This window comes from Rhinoraja longicauda, chromosome 5, assembly GCF_053455715.1.
Source record: "Rhinoraja longicauda isolate Sanriku21f chromosome 5, sRhiLon1.1, whole genome shotgun sequence".
Lineage (NCBI taxonomy): Eukaryota > Metazoa > Chordata > Chondrichthyes > Rajiformes > Arhynchobatidae > Rhinoraja > Rhinoraja longicauda.
In genome coordinates this window covers 52,624,913-52,646,047 of record NC_135957.1, presented here as the reverse complement: position 1 = coordinate 52,646,047, position 21,135 = coordinate 52,624,913, and the positions used below count along the sequence as shown (strand labels likewise).

General features: G+C 38.9%; 1 protein-coding gene across 8 annotated transcripts in view; it reads right to left on the bottom strand.

The window, feature by feature from the left end:
- Positions 1–21,135, bottom strand: part of ptprk (protein tyrosine phosphatase receptor type K) — a 503,565-nt gene that overhangs the window by 26,867 nt on the left and 455,563 nt on the right. For 5 of the 8 annotated variants that reach the window (XM_078399543.1, XM_078399546.1, XM_078399545.1 and 2 more), the window contains 7 exons: positions 17,690–17,777; positions 16,283–16,359; positions 16,111–16,128; positions 11,213–11,249; positions 5,668–5,765; positions 4,420–4,536; positions 235–389 (listed from right to left, as the gene is read on the bottom strand). In XM_078399543.1, coding sequence (XP_078255669.1) covers positions 235–389; positions 4,420–4,536; positions 5,668–5,765; positions 11,213–11,249; positions 16,111–16,128; positions 16,283–16,359; positions 17,690–17,777 — 590 coding nt within the window. The remainder of the gene's footprint in view (positions 1–234; positions 390–4,419; positions 4,537–5,667; positions 5,766–11,212; positions 11,250–16,110; positions 16,129–16,282; positions 16,360–17,689; positions 17,778–21,135) is intronic. The other 3 variants (XM_078399544.1, XM_078399547.1, XM_078399549.1) reach the window with 1 other exon arrangement.

Sequence of the window (21,135 nt, the reverse complement as noted above, 5' to 3'; positions counted from 1 at the left end):
ACAATATAAATAAGGGGCAGAGGAATCAACATATTTGTAGAGGATTCAGTGAGTTGACAAGAAGATGGGGGTGACATGAATCATAAAATATTGCTGACTGTGTGAACTGACCGCAATTGGTAAGTTGCCTTCTTGTTCTGTAGTTGTATGTGATGCAGTGATATTGATGCCAGGCACATAAATACACAAAATCAATTTTGCATTGTTGAAATATTTATGCAGAATAGAGCCAACCTGCAATGTACAACTACTGGCCCTGCTCCGGGGGGATTTGAGATTTTCACACGACGAATAAATGCCAGTAGACCAGTTGCATGATAAGGAACACCATGATCAGGCCAGCCAGTGAAATGGAACTGTTTCACTTCCCGAATTTCATCAACTCCTCTCTGAGAAGGAATGAATCCATGTTTAAAAATTGTTTAATTACTGAATTCTTTTGGTAGGTCTGTAAAAAGTATACACTGCTACATTGGCACGGGATGAAACTAAATCTTGGTTTCTAACTAATGATGGTAATCTCAGTGATGCACACAAGATTTTAAACATGGCGGTCTTTGAGGGTGAACATGTCCCCATCACGTTACTGGGTGTCCATGGCCTCACCAGATTACTTTGGGAGGGGGGGGGGGGGGGGGTCATTGCTCCTGTTTTTCTCACCTTGTGCATGGCTCTAGATCCTTGCTTTGATAATAATGAATCCCTATTGTAGTTGACAATTGATCCTCAAACTTTTCCTGTCAACTCAGATTTCATAGAATCGTTGGTGGCACAGGAGAGGTTCACACAGCCCACTGAGTCTATGCTCTTAATACATCAATCATGCTGTCCCATTTTCATACTTCCATACTTTCATAAGTCATAGGAGCAGAATTAGGCCATTCAGCTCAGTCTACTTTGCCATTCAATCATGGCTGATCAATCTTTCCCTCCCACCCCCATTCTCCTGCCTTTTCCCCATAGCCCTTGACACCCTTACAATTCAAGAATCTGTCAATCCCCGCCATGAAAATACCCAGCTACTTGGCCTCGACAGCCGTCAGTGTCAATGAATTCCACAGGTTCACCACCTCTGACCACAGAAATTACTCTTCGTCTCCTTTCAAAAGGTACTTACTTTTATTCTGAGGCTGTGCACTCTTTCCAAGACTCTCCCAGTAGTGGAAATATCCTCCCCATATCCACTTTATCCAGGCCTTTCACTATTTGGTAAGTTTCAATGAGGTCCCCCCACATCCTCAACTTCCTCCCTTTCTCAACATCTTACAACATGGTGAATAACATAGAAAATAGGTGCAGGAGGAGGCCATTCGGCCCTTCGAGCCAGTATAGTGAAGCTGTTCCGTCCAATTGGATTTATGGATATAATTCTTTCCAATCCCTATCCTATTCTACATTCAGCTATTTCCCTCAGATCATGTATCCTGAATGCTTATCTCAAACAATTCTCATGCAGTATTGACAGATGAATGTTATTTGCAATTCCTTCAATAAGGCAATGAAAATCTCATTTATTCAAAGATATAATGTTTCCCAAGATAAGCCAACACCTATGATCTCCTCCAACCCCATCTACTGTATCCACTGTTCCAGGTGTGGACTCTTATATATCGGCGAGACTAAGCGCAGACTCAGCGATCGTTTCGCTGAACACCTTCGCTCAGTCTGCCTCGTCCTACTTGATCTTCAGGTTGCCAAACACGTGCACACCCCTTCCCATTCCCATACTGATCTTTCTGTCCTGGGCCTGCTCCATTGTCAGAGTCAGGCCAAACGTAAATTGGAGGAACAGCATCTCATATTTTGCTTGGGCAGCTTACGACCAATGGTACGAATATTGATTTCTCTAACTTCAAGTAACCCTTGCCTTCCCTCTCTCCTCCTCTCCCCATCCTAGTTATCATACTAGTTTTACTGTCGTTCTGTTGTTCCTCTGTCCGTATACGCATTATCACCTTTCCCACAGCCATATCCTACAGACATATTGTGTAGAGCTCTTAATGATAGCGGTGTCAAGGGATATGGGGAGAAGGCAGGAACGGGGTACTGATTGTGGCTAGCCATGATCACGGTTCACTGGCCCGAAGGGCCGAATGGCCTACTCCTGCACCATTGTCCCACATTTCCTTGATTATCATTGCTTTTTGCATATCTTCCATTCATTTCTCCTGTACTATCTATAAGGATAAGGGGGAAGTCTTTTAGGACCGAGATGAGAAAACATTTCTTCACACAGAGAGTGGTGAGTCTGTGGAATTCTCTGCCACAGAAGGTAGTTGAGGCCAGTTCATTGGCTATATTTAAGAGGGAGTTAGATGTGGCCCTTTTTGCTAAAGGGATCAGGGGGTATAGAGAGAAGGCAGGTACAGGCTACTGAGCTGAATGATCAGCCATGATCATATTGAATGGCGGTGCAGGCTCGAAGGGCCGAATGGCCTACTCCTGCACCTATTTTTTATGTTTCTATGTTTCTATTTCTCATTTCCCTTTCCCTTGACTCTCAATCTGAAGAAGGGTATCAATTATTCCTGTCACCTATTCCTTTTCTCCAGAGATGCTGCCTGACCTGCTGAGTTACTCCAGCCTTTTGTGTCTGCCTATGATCTCCTACGTTGGTTCCAACTTTTAACCATTTTTTCTCTTGGTGTTATTGAAATATATTGCATGGAAACATGTCCTGAAGCCGATGTAACCCTTATTGACCATTAACAATAATTCTATATTAATATATATTATAATATGTAACCTATTATACATATAGAGTACTACTAACAATAATACATTATTCCTATATTTATTTATATATGCTACACACTGGAGGAAAATTTACAGTGGCCAATTAACCAACCAACTAGCATGTCTTTGGATGTGGGTGGAAGCTGAAGCACCCATATGGTCAAAGGTGAACATTCAAACATACAGATAGGATCCAAGATCAGGATTTAATCATCATAAGGTCATGTGATAGGAGCAGAATTAGGCTATTTGAGTCTACTCCGCCATTCAATCATGGCTGATCTATCTCTCCCTCCTAACCCCATTTTCCTGCCTTTCCATAACTCTGATATCCGTACTAATCAAGAATCTCTCTAACTTAGAAATATCAATTGGTTTGTCCTCCACAACCTTCTGAAGCAAAGAATTCCACAGATTCACCACCCTCTAACTAAAGGAATTCCTCCTCATCTTCCTAAAGGAACGTCCTTTAATTCTGAGGCTATGACCTCTAATGCTAGACTCTCCCACCAGTGGAAACATCCTTTCCACATCCACTCTCTCCAAGTCTTTCACTGATCTCTGAAGTTATGAGGCAACAGCTCCACAACTGGGGCAATGTACTGTGTGTTTCCAGATTCCTAACTACGATGAACCCAATGTGAATCCCAATATTGCTGCTGCATTGGCCACTATTATTTTTTTTTCATGTCAAACGTAATGCTGTTCCTTTCAAAAGACCAATCCCTCACATCTGTAGATAGGTTTCTAAGATGTTGGAGCTTCATTTCTGTAGAACTATTTTAGGTACTTCTCATGATCTTTTGGATAAGTTTTAAACAATGTTCACTATCTCGGATGTAATACCATTGGCAATTCTGGACTCCAGAATTTAAAAAAATCAAAGCGTTACTTGCACATTTTTTCATAACATTAAGACCAGTGCTTCATTGCATCTTCCTCCTGCATGCTAGAATTTCAAATCTGTACCCCTATAGGCAATTTATCCTCCCTGCATGCCCACTGTGTGCAGTCAAGACACCCTATTTTAGGATGGAAAAGCTAGACCTTTTCTAATTATCCAATCTATCTATCCTCCTGCATTCTTCATGCTATTTAAAACCTAAATTTAATAATTCCTTTCTAATTTAGATAATTTATTTCAATCTCCTCAAACATGGTTATGCAGCATTTTGGTTTTTAAACATGGTTTTTGAGCAATTAAAAAATATGACTATACATATACACCAAGTAATGTCTTAACCATGATTTTTTTTTGTTATAAACATCTTAATTCCTTTTTTGGAATTTAAATAACCGGTGATTAATGCATTTTTAACAGTCTCCAATTAAATTGTCACAGAAATATAACATCCATTTGGTGCCTAAAGCACACTGCTGACTTGCAAACACATTGGCTGTTCGGAGACCATGGATTAGAATTTAATATATTGAATAGTTACATCCATTAGCATTAAATTGAATTTACCACCATCAACTAGTTTGTTCATAAATTAATTTTCCGGTCTAACAAATAAATGCCTGATAACTGCAGTTATTTCCAGTTCGTACGGTTTAAGTAATGAAGGCAAAACACAATTTGAACTATCAATCTGCCAGAATACCATTTCTCCTAAAAATCATTACGTCAGGGAAATACTAAACAGAAACAGTGAGGGAATTAAGGCTGATAAATCGACTTACCCTTTCTAACGTAAATGTTCGAACAACATATTCTGCAAGTGGCTCATCTTCCACGAATGTAACTTTGAAATCTGCGTAAACTTCGCTATCATCTGGCCAATATTTGTAACACTTCACCTAAGATATAAATGTAAAAAAATCAAGAACTGCAAATAGACATTTATAATGGACCTGGTTCCAAATTGTTATCATAGTCAAACAATAACAATGGAATTGCTTTACACTGCCTTTGCTGAAATACTAAGATGCTTGTGCAGGAATATATTTAGTGTTTGAAAAACAACTCAAAATTATTTCCCATCTCAGTAATTTAAATTTTAAATGATAAGAAAGGTATAAGGGTTTCTAAATATTCAAATTAGGTCAGATTCATTAAAAAAAAGCCTGGGATATCCAAGACACATTTAATAATTTCATATTAGGCACTCCAATGAAGCCCTATTCTGTGTCGGATTAGTTTATAAATATCGTTCAGTACTGATGGACACTATAAAATTACTATTTTCTTCAATTGGCTTGGATAGAGTGGATGTGGAGAGGATGTTTCCACTAGTGGGAGAGATTAGGACTAGAGGTCATCGCCTCAGAATTAAAGGAAATTTAGGAAGGATTTGAGGAGAAATTTCTTCAGTCAGAGGGTGGTGAATCTGTGGAATACTTTGCCACAGAAGGCTGTGGAGGCCAAGTCAATGGATATTTTTAAGGAAGAGATAGATAGATTCTTGATTAGTACAGGTGTCAGAGGTTATGGGGAGAAGGCAAGAGAATGGTGTTAGGAGAGATAGATCAGCCATGATTGAATGGAGACTTGATGGGCCAAATGGCCTCATTCTACTCCTATTCCTTATGACCTAATTGTCTTTTTTGAAGTGAAATTCCTTTCAAAACAGCAAATGAGAACAAATTAATGTGCATGGAAAGGTAAGCTTAAAAGTGGGATTGAAGACAGGGATCAAGGTATGCCAATTGTCTGATCTGTTGGCCAGAGGATATTACTTGATATAATTTACAAGGCACAATAAACTCAAAGTACAAAAAATTGTAATAGTGTTGAATTGTGCAGAGCACCATTAAGATTTAAAAATTAGAAAATTCTGGAAACATTCAGCTGTTTCAACAGCATCATTGGAAAAGGAACTAGAATGAATCCGATTGCCAGAATCGTCTTTTTTTGGCAGTTTCACCTCTTCGATTTATCATCCTTCAAAATATTGAACTATTCTATTTTACTACAAAAACTAGACTTACTCTTCCAACTTCCACCAGATTTGTGACCATGACGATACAAACCGATTGCTCTTGCCACATCATTCTCCAGAAGTCATACACAGTTTCATGTACTGGTCCTGAACGAACAGAATGAGAAAATCAAATAGTTATTTATGTATTATAATAACCAGATTACTGTCTCTTTTGCCTTAACCACATGCACGTTATTCAATTCAAAGTGTTCCCTTAAGGCACAATCCCAGTTCAATAGTACAATAACAATATATGCATCACCTTGCATTTATTCATAAATCGTTGTGGCATTTTGAACATTGAAACTTATTTCAACCAACTTCCACTAAAATATTCATCCTCCATTAATGCTTATTTCCACGTAACACTCATTAAATAATAATGCAGTTTGAAACTCTCCATTTCAGCACCTTTGGGACCCGACTGGTGCGGGACCACAGAAAATCTGGAGCACAGAAGTCGCCTCCAAACATTTTCTTCTGTCATGATCCCCCATTACTCTATTAATATTACTTATAGCTATTATTTATTTATCTTATTACTCTTATTATTTGTATTTTCCTAACTTTTCTCATTGTTCTGTATTTTTTTATGCTCTGTGTAAAGCACTTTGAATTGCCAGTGCTGTATGAAATGTGCTATATAAATAAACTTGCCTTGCCTTGCTTTCCAAGGAGCAGATGGCGGAGATTCTTGATTAGTAAGGGTGTCAGGGGTTACGAGGTGAAGGGAAAGATAGATCAGCCATATTTGAATGGCAGAGTAGACCTGATGGGACGAATAGAAACATAGAAACATAGAAAATAGGTGCAGGAGTAGGCCATTCGGCCCTTCGAGCCTGCACCGCCATTCAATATGATCATGGCTGATCATCCAGCTCAGTAGCCTGTACCTGCCTTCTCTCCATACCCCCTGATCCCTTTAGCAAAAAGGGCCACATCTAACTCCCTCTTAAATATCGCCAATGAACTGGCCTCAACTACCTTCTGTGGCAGAGAATTCCACAGACTCACCACTCTCTGTGTGAAGAAATGTTTTCTCATCTCGGTCCTAAAAGACTTCCCCCTTATCCTTAAGCTGTGACCCCTGGTTCTGGACTCCCCCAACATCGGGAACAATCTTCCCGCATCTAGCCTCTCCAATCCCTTAAGAATTTTATATGTTTCTATAAGATCCCCCCTCAGTCTTCTAAATTCCAGCGAGTACAAGCCCAGTCTATCCAGTCTTTCCTCATATGAAAGTCCCGCCATCCCAGGGATCAATCTGGTGAACCTTCTCTGTACTCCCTCTAAGGCAAGAACGTCTTTCCTCAGGTTAGGAGACCAAAACTGCACACAATACTCCAGGTGCGGTCTCACCAAGGCCCTGTACAACTGCAGCAGAACCTCCCTGCTCCTAAACTCAAATCCTCTTGCTATGAATGCCAACATACCATTCGCTTTCTTCACTGCCTGCTGCACCTGCATGCTTGCTTTCAATGACTGGTGCACCATGACACCCAGGTCACGTTGCATCTCCCCTTCTCCCAATCGGTCACCATTCAGGTAATACTCTGCTTTCCTGTTCTTGCCGCCAAAGTGGATAACCTCACATTTATCCACATTATATTGCATCTGCCATGCATTTGCCCACTCGCCTAATCTATCCAAGTCACTCTGCAGCCTCCTACCATCCTTCTCGCAGCTAACACTGCCACCCAGCTTCGTGTCATCCGCAAACTTAGAGATGTTGCATTCAATTCCTTCGTCCAAATCATTAATATACACTGTAAATAACTGGGGTCCCAGCACTGAGCCTTGCGGTACCCCACTAGTCACTGCCTGCCATTCTGAAAAGGACCCGTTTATTCCTACTCTTTGCTTCCTGTCCGCCAACCAATTTTCTATCCACCTCAACACTGAACCCTCAATACCGTGTGCTTTAAGTTTGTACACCAATCTCCTATGTGGGACCTTGTCGAAGGCCTTCTGAAAGTCCAGATATAACACATCGACTGGTTCTCCCTTATCCACTCTACTAGTTACATCCTCGAAAAATTCTATAAGATTCGTCAGACATGATTTGCCTTTGGTAAATCCATGCTGACTTTGTCTAGAATGGCCTAATACTGCTCCTAGAACATGAATTTATGAGCTGACATATTCTAAGTATGACCTACCTGGGTCAAGCAAGGGTTTCAAGAACTGCTTGCAGCTCAAAGTTTCTCTGAGTCAGAGACATTGTTGGATGAGATCGCAAAGGCTGGTCTGGTAGATTAATTAGCTACAGATTAGCACAAATGCTGGACAACAGGAATTGCCTGATCACAAAATCCTGGACGAGAGTTCAGAGTTGTGCAGATAAAACGAACACAATAGATTCAAACTAATGTTATAATTGTACATGAAATAATTTACCCATGATCACATAACAGACATATTAAATGTTTTCAACTGATCTTGTTTGGAAGGAACTCCAAATGGTTTACACCCAAGATAGACACAAAATGCTGAAGTAATTCAGGGGGAAAGACAGCATCTATGGATAGAAGAAATGGGTGCCCTTTCGGGTCGAGACCCTTCTTCAAGGGTCACCCATTCCTTCTATCCAGAGCTGCTGCCTTTCCCGCTGAGTTACTCCAGCATTTCGTGTCTATGTTCTTGATTGGAATTGACTTGATCTGATACATCTCTCTTTTGTACTCATGACATAGTACTGAGCTAGAATATGCAATTAACAGCAAGGCCCCTCTGTGTGCTGTTTAATTTTGTGCTAGGTTTGAAATTACTTTTTCTGGATTTATCTATGTCAACGTGCCCCTGAAGCAACCTCAATCTAACATAGCCTGTTCAATGCAGCAACACATCCTTTCGTGATCAAATACTTTCACTGTGATGGACTAGAGTTAGTCCTGCCTACCAAGTAACTCAAAAAAGTCTGACAATCAACTAAAGTGAGCCTCCAAATTTAATCTATGCACAACCTCTCAATGACCTTGAAAGTTTCTGAATGCCTCCGATATTTAGAGGTATTTAAAATCTATGAAAACCAATTGCATATTTCAAAAATGAAAATATAAAAATTAAACCTTTAGCTTCGTGCATTTACAACATAGAAGGATATTCAGTCCATTGAGTCTTTATCAATCTGCACCAGAGCAAGGCTATCTGTCCAACTCATATTTCCCAATAACCTATTTCCTCTTGCAGTCCATCAATTCCCTCCTCCATTTTCCTATCACCCACTGTTACGAGGGTGTTAACTTACCTGAAAATCTTTGCAATGTTGGGATTAAATTCCATCTGCCAGTGCTCCGCCTAACTTTCTATTTGATTGATATCCTGCTAAAGCCTTAAAGCACCGTACATGCTATCCACAACATCACCAATTTTCACCACCATCTGCTCCCAAACGGACTATTTTTCTACTTACCCATACAGGGGGTGATTTATAGTAGCCCAATATCCTATTGGCATGTCTACGTAGGGAATGGGAGCAGCCATAGGAAAAGTGCTAACTCCAGACAGATAACACCAGAGATCAGGATCGAACCTGGGTCACTGGAGTTGTGAGGCAGCAGCACCGACTGCTACACTGTGCCACTGATGATGCTGGTTCCACCATCAGATTCTCCCGTTTAAGTGGATGCAAATCCAAGTAAGTTTGTGCTCCACTGCTGAAGTCCATTAGGAGTTCAATGTTGAGACCAAGTGGCTGAATTCCAGAATACAATGTACTACAAGAGGTCATCATTCGCTTAGGATCATTGAACTAAGTGGCAAGCTGCAGGCCTTTAGGATTCCCAGCAAAATCCAGCCTACTTTGTTGCACCTCTAATTCTCAAAAATTTAAAAGCACCAAAACTTTCTTTTAGTAAATTATTAAAAAAACTATTGATACTGTTAAATCATATAGAAATTGTCAACTTCAATGCTTGCCTCTGCATGCCAATGCTCATTCTTTGGTTATTACCCACAAGGAGAGGTTGGACAAACTTAGATTGTTTTGTCCTGAGCACCGGGGCTGCTTGAAGTTTATAAAATTATGAGAGGGATAAATAAGATGGACAACTTTTCCCCAAGGTGGAATTGCCAAATATGAGAGGAAATAGTTATAATGTACGAGGGAGAAAGTACAAAGGAGACGTGTGGGTCAAGTTATGTTTTACACCTAGAAATGTAAGTGCCTGGAATCAGTACCAGGAATAGTTGTGGACGAAGATATAACAGTGATGTTTAAGAAGCTTTTAGGTAGGGATACGAATATGCATACATATTGAATATTGAACACGAATATGTACAAATCATTTTGTTATCCAGTAACAGGCTAAAGATGTACACTTATTTGCTTGACTGTTCTCATAACCTAAAGCAGCGTAGCTTACAATTTTATAAAGTGAGAATAGTCCCATCTTATCAAGCCAACTATAGACAATTCAGGCAACATGGTCATCATTCCATAAAGAAATTAAAAATATTTGCTGTAGTGCCAGCCAAAAATCTGAGTTTTTACCAAATAATATTTGGAACTTGCTGTCTGTATGGAGTTTGTACATTCACCCCGAGACCAGGTGGGTTTTCTCCGAGATCTTCGCTTTCCTCCCACACTCCAAAGACGTACAGGTTTGTAGGTTAATTGGCTTGGTGTAAGTGTAAATTGTCCCTAGTGTGTGTAGGGTTGTGTTAGTGTGTGGGCATCGCTGGTCGGTGCGGACAGTCTCAGAGTCATAATTTCACCTGACTGTAGACTGCATGATATATTTAACAATGTCTAAAGTTATAAAATAAATTCCTATTTAAATAGTGCATGACATGTATAAAGATCATCACCCGTTTATATGCTTTCCTTTTATACTTAACACAAAGCATTGACTTCTAAATTTTTTAACAGAAACAAACTTCACTGACAGAATAAAATGAAGCCTCCATCTCGTGAAATTTACTTCTGCCCGAGCATTTCATCTTAAATATGAAAATAGGTTTCCTTAATATCTGGTAGCTTTTCTTTAGAAGCATTAAAAATTAAAAGGGCAGTTAAATCCGACACTCAAAATGGGTGGTGGCTCAGCAACAACCAGGCCCTTTGCACAGCTCCCAGCCAATCACAGAAGCTCGCGGCGTGCCATAGCCATACCTCGGCGGCAAGCCTGGCTCACCACGGTGGAACCAAGAACCCACCCAGAGTCTTCCAAGGCTTGTCTCCTGCTCGACCCCGAAAACCGGAACCGGTGAGGAGTACGGCAACGGATGCTGGACAATGGGATGGTTTCAAGATGGTGGCAGGCAGACGGAGGAGAGGATCTTTGCCGCTAGGACAATGTGCCATTAAGTCCAAGGCTGCACTCTTAAGAATTTTGAAACTTTCTTGGCACCAGAAACCTGATGAATCTTTTTTGTACTGTCTCGGTGAAGTCTACTATTACACTACAAACATTTAATCAATTCCAAAAAATAACCAAAGCTATTAGGTTACAGAAACTGTTTTAACTATGTTGTGAGATTGTACATGATGCCACTATTTTTTAGAGTCTTAGCTGCACAAAAGTTACACTTTATTAATGAAAGATTCTTACCTTGTGTAGCTATATAATGACTTGGCCTGTGGTACCCCTGAAAGTGAGAAAAAAATCATTCATTCACTTCATTTTACAAAAGGATTGGTCGAGTTTCCACCAGTGCTACTTGAAGAAATGTACAATTAAAAAGCTGACGCTCACCCAGTACCATTGAGATAAAGGCCATACGACTAAATCAAATATGAAAAGTTTTCATCACACAAAAGTTAAATCCAATTAAGAACCACAATTTGAATCATCTGTAATAATTGAAGAGAAACAGATATGGAAAGATAGTTATTTTTATAAAGTTAACTTAAAGAAATAGATTGTAATAATTGCTGCACAATGAGGAGTGGGAATATTTCATTCTAGATTCTCCATAATACTGCAAATTGGCAGCACTGAAGGACCTTAGCAGAATGGCACTTAGGAACAACGTCACCATAAACTTATCACAGGCGGCACGGCACATATGATATTAAAACACAATGACAGTTAAATAACAGTCATGTGACTCTGCATGAATAAAATGATTTAGTTGAAAATGAGAACGTCAAAAGAAAGTTGCGAAAATATAAAAATAATTCTGGTGAGAAAAATGACAACTGGAACTAATGTAACTAATGCAAATAAATTAGAACACGAGATGCTTGCAAATAATAAAACTATATGAACTTCATTGGTGCATTTTTACAGCAACTTTAGCATTGCCATGAAGTAGTTTCAACTTTGTAACAAATTTCAATCTGTAATGTTAATTCCCAGTCAGGCAGGGAGACATTTGCGAGAGCTAATCTTAATCTAGTTTTAAAATGGTCTAATAGATTTGTCATTTTCTAAGTAGAACTGATTTCAGTTTAAATGGTCATAGAAAACCATTTTCATTGGAAGAAATAGTGCATTGTTTTTATTGATATTAACTGTCTTGAGTGTTTTTTCAAGTAACTTTTGCTATTAAAATTTATATCAGTGTCTATAGTTTAGATACTATTAAATATCAGAAATACTTTAAAATGGATCAATAAAGCCGTGGTGAACATTACAGCTTTAGGAGTCTGATGAAAGGGCCCCAACAATAAACATTAAAGTTTATTTTTCCACAGATGCCAACTGACCTGTGACCTGACCTTTTCGAACTCTGTTTTTATTTCCGATTTCTAGCATCTGCTGTCTCGTTAACTAAATGCCTTGCTGGCCTTGACAGGAGACCTCCCCCCATCTTCAAAGAAAGCCAGGGCACTCTGAGGGGGTCAGGGTATTCCGTGAAGGGAGGAAAGGGGGAACAAAACAAGAGGGGCAAAGAGATGGGGGTTGAAGGAAATGTAGAGAGTAAGAAAAGAGGGAAAAGCAAAACGGATGAGGAAAGGGAGAGGGGGGAGTTGAAATGAGAGATTGAGGGAGTGTGTCAAAAGAGAGGGAGAGCAAAGGAAAATAAGGAGAGAGAGAGAGAGAGAGAGAGAGAGAGAGAGGGGGGGGGAAGACGGAGAGGGTAAAAGATAGATAAGGACAAAGTGAGAGTGAAAGGAAAAAGGGAACAATAAAATAAAAGGAGGGGAAAAGGAGAGAGTGAGAGAGGATGGAATGAGGGAAAATACAAAGGGGGAAAAGGAGAGAATGAGAAGCAAAGAAGGGTTGAGGAAGGAAATAGAAAAATAGGAAAGGGGTAAAGAGAGGGGGTATAGGGCGTGTGTGAGAAAGAAAGGGAAAGAAAAAGAGCAAGAAAGGAGAGTGTGAACAAAACAGGAAAAAGCAAGAGAAAAAGGAGTCCGAAATGGCCGACCCCTTATTCTTAAACTGTGCCCCATGGTTCTGGACTCCCCCAACATTGGGAACATTTTTCCTGCATCTAGCCTGTCCAAGGATTTTATATGTTTCTATAAGATCCCCCCTCATCCTTCTAAATTCCAGTGATTACAAGCCCAGTCGACCCATTCTTTCATCATCTGTCAGTCCCGTCATCCCGGGAATTGACCTGGTGAACCTACGCTGCACTCCCTCAATAGCAACAATGCACACAATACACCAGGTGCGGTCTCACCAGGGCCCTGTACAACTGCAGTAGGACCTCCTTGCTCCTAAATTCAAAGCATCTCGCAATGAAGGCCATCATGCCATTAGCTTTCCTCACTGCCTGCTGTACCTGCATGTTTACTTTCAGTGACTGATGTGCAAGCACACCTTGCACCTCCCCTTTTCTTAATCTGACACCATTCAGATAATAATTTGCCTTCCTGTTCTTGCCACCAAAGTGGATAACCTCACATATATCCACATTATACTGCATCTGCCATCCATCTGCCCACTCACCCAACCTATCCAAGTCATCCTGCAGTCTCATAGCATCCTCCTCGCAGCTCACACTGCCATCCAGCTTTGTGTCATCCGCAAACTTGGAGATGTCACCTTTAATTCTCTCATCTAAATCGCTAATATATATTGTAAATAACTGGGGTCCCAGCACCGAGCCTTGCGGCACCGCACTAGTTACTGCCTGCCATTCTGTTAATTCCTACTCTTTGCTTCCTGTCTGCCAACCAGTTCTTTATTCATGTCAATACCCTACCCCCAATACCATGTGCTCTAATTTTGCACACTAATCTCTTGTGTGGGACCTTGTCAAAGGCTTTTTGAAAATCCAGATACACCACATCCTCACACCTTATCCATTCTAATTGTTACACGCTCAAAAAATTCTAGATTAGTCAAGCATGATTTCCCCTTCACAATTCCATGATGACTTTGACCAATCCTGTCACTGCTTTCCAAGGTACATGGATAGGATAGGTTTGGAGGGATATTGATCAAACATAGACAGGTGCAACTAGTGTAGTTGGGACAAGTTGGTCGTTGTGGGCTAGTGGGGGGGGGGGGGAGGGAGGGGGTGATGAGGGGGAGTGGGGCGGGGAAAGGGGGGAGCGGGGCGGGAAGAGGGGGGAGAGGAAAAATAAAAATAAAGGGAAAGAGTGCATAAGGATAAGAAAAGCGACAAAGAATACGAGTATTTCACATAGACACATTTTTTTTCAAATATTCATATCTTTTCCTAATTTTATTTTTCATTTCATTTATAAAAATATTTGAATATTTTTGAATAGCACTGAATAAAATTGAAATCTTTAACAGCTGGGACAAGGCTTTATCATGGAGCAGAAGGATGTCTTAGACAATAAGAAAGCTGGGCTGGTTCTGGCCCACCAGAATAACTCAGTTACAGCATGTAAGCCCCTGATGGTGAGTAGATACCTGCCAATCATATTCACACAGCTTTTGGCTGACAATGTTTCCTGTATAATGACATATATGTGCAGATCTTTGGTGAAGTCAAAATTTAAGTCTGCAACCTTGGCATTGATGAACAGTTTAAACCTTGCTCTGCCATCAAAAATGTTGCGCTTATATACTTTGCATAGGCTTGATACACATGTGCATTTGTTCAATGCTCTGAATTGAAACATTCTGAAATCAGTAGTTTATAATCAATTAAAAGCTGAGAAGATTTTGGATTTCTGGACTGCATCCAAGTTTGCATAAGAAGATAATAAGCAGGTATGGTTTAAATAAAAACTAATACTGAAAAGAATCAGATGACAATCTAGATCCAGAAATAATTATATCCACTTTGAAGAATATAATCTTAATTTCTAATATTTTTCAATTTAAAATGGAGTTTCATTACAAATATAAATGATCATGAAAATGTAATCACAATTACAAAATATAGTAAAATATGAAATAAACTCAATTTTAAATTGAAAATCAAATAGGATTTATACATAACTTCAGTTCAAACAATTATTAAATATTGGACTTGATTAATTGAACTCAGTTGATTGTAGAAATCAACTGCTGGGTTGTCATTTCGATTTGCAATTTATTCACAATTCTCATCTTCACTGATTCTGGAAAAGTTATAGTCCAATGTCGGCGTTGTCTTCAATTTCAATAAGTATTTTTTTCCCCAGCACTAAATTGAATACCAAATTTGTCATGCACCGAAATATTTTGTATAGGCATTGCTTTTCACAGACCCATGTCTTCTTGAGTGTAAATGCATGGATATTTAATTTTGATAAAAGGTGAAAGGAGTTTTTTTTCCTGAGTTTTTTTTCCAATAAACCTCTTACTTGAACAGTTTTTCATTTGACTTCAAGGCAGTGTTAAACAAAAACACACCCACACAAGTGTTTGCACATGTACTTTCAGAATCTAACTTAAAATTAACTAGTTTCTCAACATATGCAAATTTTAATTTAGATTCACATTCACAATGACCATGAAGCCATACAATCATTTCCATTTACACAATAAGCATCAATTTAATAAACCAATGATTTTTGCAATTCACTGTAGATCTGAAAATAGCTACTATATTCACCCGGAACACGTGCAATAGAACAAAATTCTAAGCAGAGCAGAGCAGATAGCCACAGAAAATAGATAAAGATAACTAATTTACATGCATGAGTTCACCACTTGGATCTCTTCATAATGTATGCCTTTGGCCATGGTTCTTTAACAGTATCATTCCAAGTTCAAACATTCTGCGACATCAGCCATCGACACTTTAATAACTAAACCGACTGATGCTTAAAATGTCAGTTTATCCAATAATAAAGCATTACAGAGTTTATTTCAATGTAATGTACTTCAACGACGATATTTTCCTCATTATAAATCAGAATATTGAACTATTTTATGTAATTTATTTTTTGCTATGACTATCCATGCAACACCATGGCGAAGTGTTACGTCATGAGATAATGTGAGGCCAACTGATAATCAAAATTGCTTTTGTATGAAGAGGATCAAAAGGGTTGGCTCCGCTATCTGCTGCAAGTACCGCTTGTTTTAGTAACATATATTTAGAAAAGGTATTAAAATAAAAAAGATCTAGCTTTTTCAGTAATACTCACATCCCTGTACAGCCATATCTATAGCCCAAACCAAAGTCAGATGCGAAAGAAAGCACAACAGTGTCAGTGAGTGCCAGAAAATTTAATATACAGGGTGTAAATTGTAAGAGTTCTAATTTTGAGACAAAAAGAGAAAGAAAAGCTGCAAGTCAAATTGCCGAGTATAACTTACATCAATATAATTTGCATTAATGTAGTCCGATGTCGAATCATCCTCTATAGACTGTAAAATGACTCTGGAATGATCATCTGTTGAAAGAGATTGCAAAATATAAGCTGATGGGCGCAACACTTTATTCAGCAACATAATAAAATGAAAAAATGAAAAATAAACAAAATTAAATGCCCAATATCAATCAGCAATTAATGGCTAATTGGTAATTATCTTCCCTTCCTCAAATGGCTTCAAACATGAGTGTTGGCAATTTTTTAGCTTAAACCATATTACAAGTAAAGAGATGTGTGACAGACTGGAAATATTCAATTGAATGTTCTGCCCATGATAAAAACTTACATTTGAATTATGCTTGACCATACATAAAAATGATCTACTATAATGTGAAATAATTACAATTAAATTACTAACAATTATAATTTTTTATTAAATTAACAGTCTATCTTTTTGCATTTTCCCACCGTGTGTCAGTTTAGATCCATTCAAAATAATCTACATTATTTTGTTTAGAGGGGAACAACATTGACACTTTGAGAGGCGGCTTTTTATATTATTTCTATTCAAAAAGGAAAAAATTTCGGTACCAAGCTGCAGTCAAAAGGAAAGGAATCTGACTTAGTTCCAACAGGTGACCAAGTGGATCAACCACAGCCTGTGGCAGCTGTATGGTGCAGCAGTGGAAGAAGCCCACGGCACCACGTGAGGCCAGGCCAACCCTTATTTAATTGATCTAGTGTATCAGAACACCAGGCTAGGAGTGAGAAGATAAGAAATTGAATATCTCCTCAGGCCAAGATTAGACTTTTCAGAGACTTGGAAGTTGCAAGATAACTTTGGAACATGGTGATTCTCTGTGTGCTGTTCCACAAGAGAGCAGCACACATGCACAGGTACTCATACATAGTATGAGTTGACTGGACTGCATGGAGCATATATATAGATAGAATTAGAAAAGGCATTAAAATACCTTTATTTTCCAACCTCAACACTACTTCCCATTGAAGGAAACGAACACTGACTATGTTGTTATATCAAGTGGTGCTCCCCCAATTATGGGATATTTGTGTTTATTTATTCCATCCTTAATCAGGGATATCTGAATGTATTTGGCAATGGCTAATCATGCTCAACCAGTTTTATGAGACAATCAATAGATTTAGTTAAAGTAAATATGGTAGATATGGATGGATTTTCCAGAACAGTTTGATTTGATGCTACATAAAAGACTGTTGAAATATATTATTAAAGGAAATGCAGAAAAATGAATGTGGAATGCTTCAACGAATAAAAGTAAAACTTCTGAAGGAGCCTAGGTAAAAAAATTAAATGTTTCTAATTGAAACACAAAATTTCAATAACAATAATTTAAATAATGAACCAGAGCAATAATGCAGATCAACTTACAGGCTATAATATTTCCATAGCGATTTTTTGTTCTGTTCTGATCTTTTTTGGCAATGTCCCAAGAAGCAGATTGTCCTTCAAAGAAACTCTGCAAAATAACAATTTATGTTAACTGTAATGACTTTTGCTTTATTATTTAAACTTCAAGCCCAAGTTTTGTGAACTCGTCTAGTTGACAATATGTTCTGACCAAGTTGGTAATAATATAAATTCTACAAAAAGAAAACCTTAAAGTTTATATCTGCTACATGCTTATAATGCAAATGATAAACAACCACATTATGAACTATTATAGATATCTTACTTAAATATTAAATGCGAGGCTCTATCCTACCTGCTAAATCTTACATTTCTGAAACAATGGCTATGACCATTTTAACTTGTTTGTGTCAGTGAATCATAAAAATAATATGATTTTACAATGTGTTAAAATTGGAGAAGCATAATCCCAAGTAGTTGGGAGCATTTTAAGGACTTCCCAAAATCCAGTAAGTGCATACTGTGTAATGCTGAAATATAGAGAATAATAGTGGACATTGTAACTCAGTAAAAGTATATTTAAGATGCTGCATTTTGTAAGTCCAATATATTCAGCAATTTGTCTCCTGTTTTACTTTTCATCATATCATTTTGTGACCAAAACTATACAACAGCTTATAAAGACTAGAATTGCATGCACCATATTTTGATAATATATGTGCCTAAAGCCCTTTAATAACACATGAAACTACCAGGTATTACAATTGTTCCCAATATCTAAAACTTTATTCAGATCCAGATTAGGTTATTGCAATCCCTGCACATAAACACAAACTAGTCTCATTCTTTAATACAACTGCAGTGCAGACAGGAGTTTATTTGTATATCCATGTGATAGTTTAGAAATTGCTCATTAAACATCCAGCATCAGTACGTACTTCCCTTTCTGTGAGACTTTGTGTTTCATTTCCATATTTCATAAATACTTTGTTTAATCTATGTAAACGTGGCCCCAGAATATGATCATTATATTCATAACGAACGTGATTTCTTAAAGTTTTATTTATTCATCAAATGATGTTTAATAACTGCAATTTCTCTGATTCAACAGTTGAAATGAAAGCTTCAAAATGCTTCACATACTTCATGATAACAGTTACATAAATCACCTCTTTATCACTGACTTGTGAAGGTTTTTTCTTCGTAAGCTTCGGAATCAGAAGCAGAATGAGGGAGGTACACCAGGTTTTAGAAAAAAAACAACCCTTGAACCCAAATATTTATTTCACCTTTGTATTTCTGACAAGCTGGAAAAGGTCCCTGATGATGACTTGAGCTGATTGCATCAGATACATGGTAATATTCCTATCAGAAGCTTGTGGTTCACATTCTGCTTCAGAAACTTGACCACGTAGCACAGGCTGACATTTGTGTGCGGAGGGAGTGTTATATTGACAGTGGTTCCATTTTTGACTGACGCATAAATCTAATCTTCTGCTCTCCTAGTTGGACGTGGAGGATTTCAGAAGATTATTCAAAGGAAGGAAGCTCTTCCGATTTAATGTCATTAACCAGACCTCATTGTTAAAACATTGATTATTTGGTCATTGGTATTTCTATGCTTTGACTGCTGTGTTTCTTGTATTCCAACCATGGCTTCAATTGTGCTTCAGTGGTTGTAAATAGTTTGGTGGCATCCATTGAGGGGATGTGGCCAGTGGTTACTGTCTGTCCCCAACACCCCCATGAAGTGGTGGTGATGAATCACTTTATTGAACTGCCGCAAGGGTTCCGGTTAAGATATGCTCACAGTGTTGGTGGGTGGGGAGTTCCAGAATAGGGACAACAGCAATTATTGAGGACAACGATACATTTCCAAGTCATAATGATCAACAAATTTGAATGGAAACCTGCTATTCTTGTTCTTCTTGGTGGCCGAGGTGATGAGTTTAGGAGGTTCTGTTCGATAAGCTCAAGCAAATAATTATTACACATGTAGTGTACTCTTCAGTCCCCTTTATCCCAGATGAAGTTGAGCTTTTTAAAAATGTTGTCAGAGGCGCACCCATCCAGACAAATGCAACAAATTTCTGCACATTCTTGACTTGCCATCATGGTAAAGCTTTTGTTTCATCAGATGGTGAGTCACTCACTACAGGATATCTAGCCTCTGATCATTGATGAAGCATCTATGGATGGTTGGACCCAAGGAGTTCTGATGAACTTCTGCAGTAAAATCCTGGGGCTTAAATGATCACTATGAGTCGAATAAATTTATTCTGAAGTCAGCACTCTGAGGAAAGATCTTGACCTGAAACATCATCTGCCCTTTTCCCCACTCAGGCGTTATCATCATCATATATATACAGCCGGAAACAGGCCTTTTCGGCCCTCCAATTCCGTGCCGCCCAGCGATCCCCGTACATTAACTATCCTACACCCACTAGGGACAATTTTTACATTTACCCAGCCAATTAACCTACATACCTGTACGTCTTTGGAGTGTGGGAGGAAACCGAAGATCGGAGAAAACCCACGCAGGTCACGGGGAGAACGTACAAACTCCTTACAGTGCAGCACCCGTAGTCAGGATCGAACCTGAGTCTCCGGCGCTGCATTCGCTGTAAAGCAGCAACTCTACCGCTGTGCTACCGTGCTCGCTGAGTCCTTCCAACGATTTGTTTAATGCTTCCGCTAGATATATTCCATCCCCCAGATCCACTCATCATCTATTAGTAGGTCTACTCTGCCAGCTGTCAGTTTTGTTGTTGGGGATGCTACCAATCGACTTGTGGTGAATAGTGGTAAAGCTCCCCATAGTACATTCTGTGGCCTTACTATTCTGTGCTCCTTCCAATTGGTGTTCAACATGGAGAATTATTGATTTATTAAATATAATAAGGTGTGCAAACAGCAGGGGTTTATCTGTTCTGTTCTGTGATTGACTTGAAGCCTTGAAATTTAAGGAGTTTAGAGTCACTCCCTCTCATCTGCATATCACTGTGGCACTGTCTCCTGCCCAAACGTTGTAATAGAGGAGTCTTGAACATTCCACAGTTTGATTCTGTGTGTGCAACTATGTTGTTTGACCAGTCAGTGGGGTAACCCTCCAAATTTAGACACACTTTTTAAGAGACAAGCTTTTCAAATGCAACCGTCTTGGGAGCAATTTGAATCTTGCACCTATGCGGACCTTCTTTGGTCCAGCTAGTTTCATACTCACAGGGGGACGTCTCACTAGGAGTTTTGGACTGAGTGTCAGATGATTTCATGTGGAATCGAGTGGTAAAGCATAGCTTCGGTGGGTTTCCCCAGTGTAATTCGAATTTCACTGTACCTTAATTGGTACATGTGACAATAAACTGATCTTGAAACCTTGGTTACAAGGTTATACACAGGTCAAACCTGATGTAGGTCTGGAAACCCCATCTATGAAAGTGGAATTTTCTGGCCAGTTTATAGGAAGC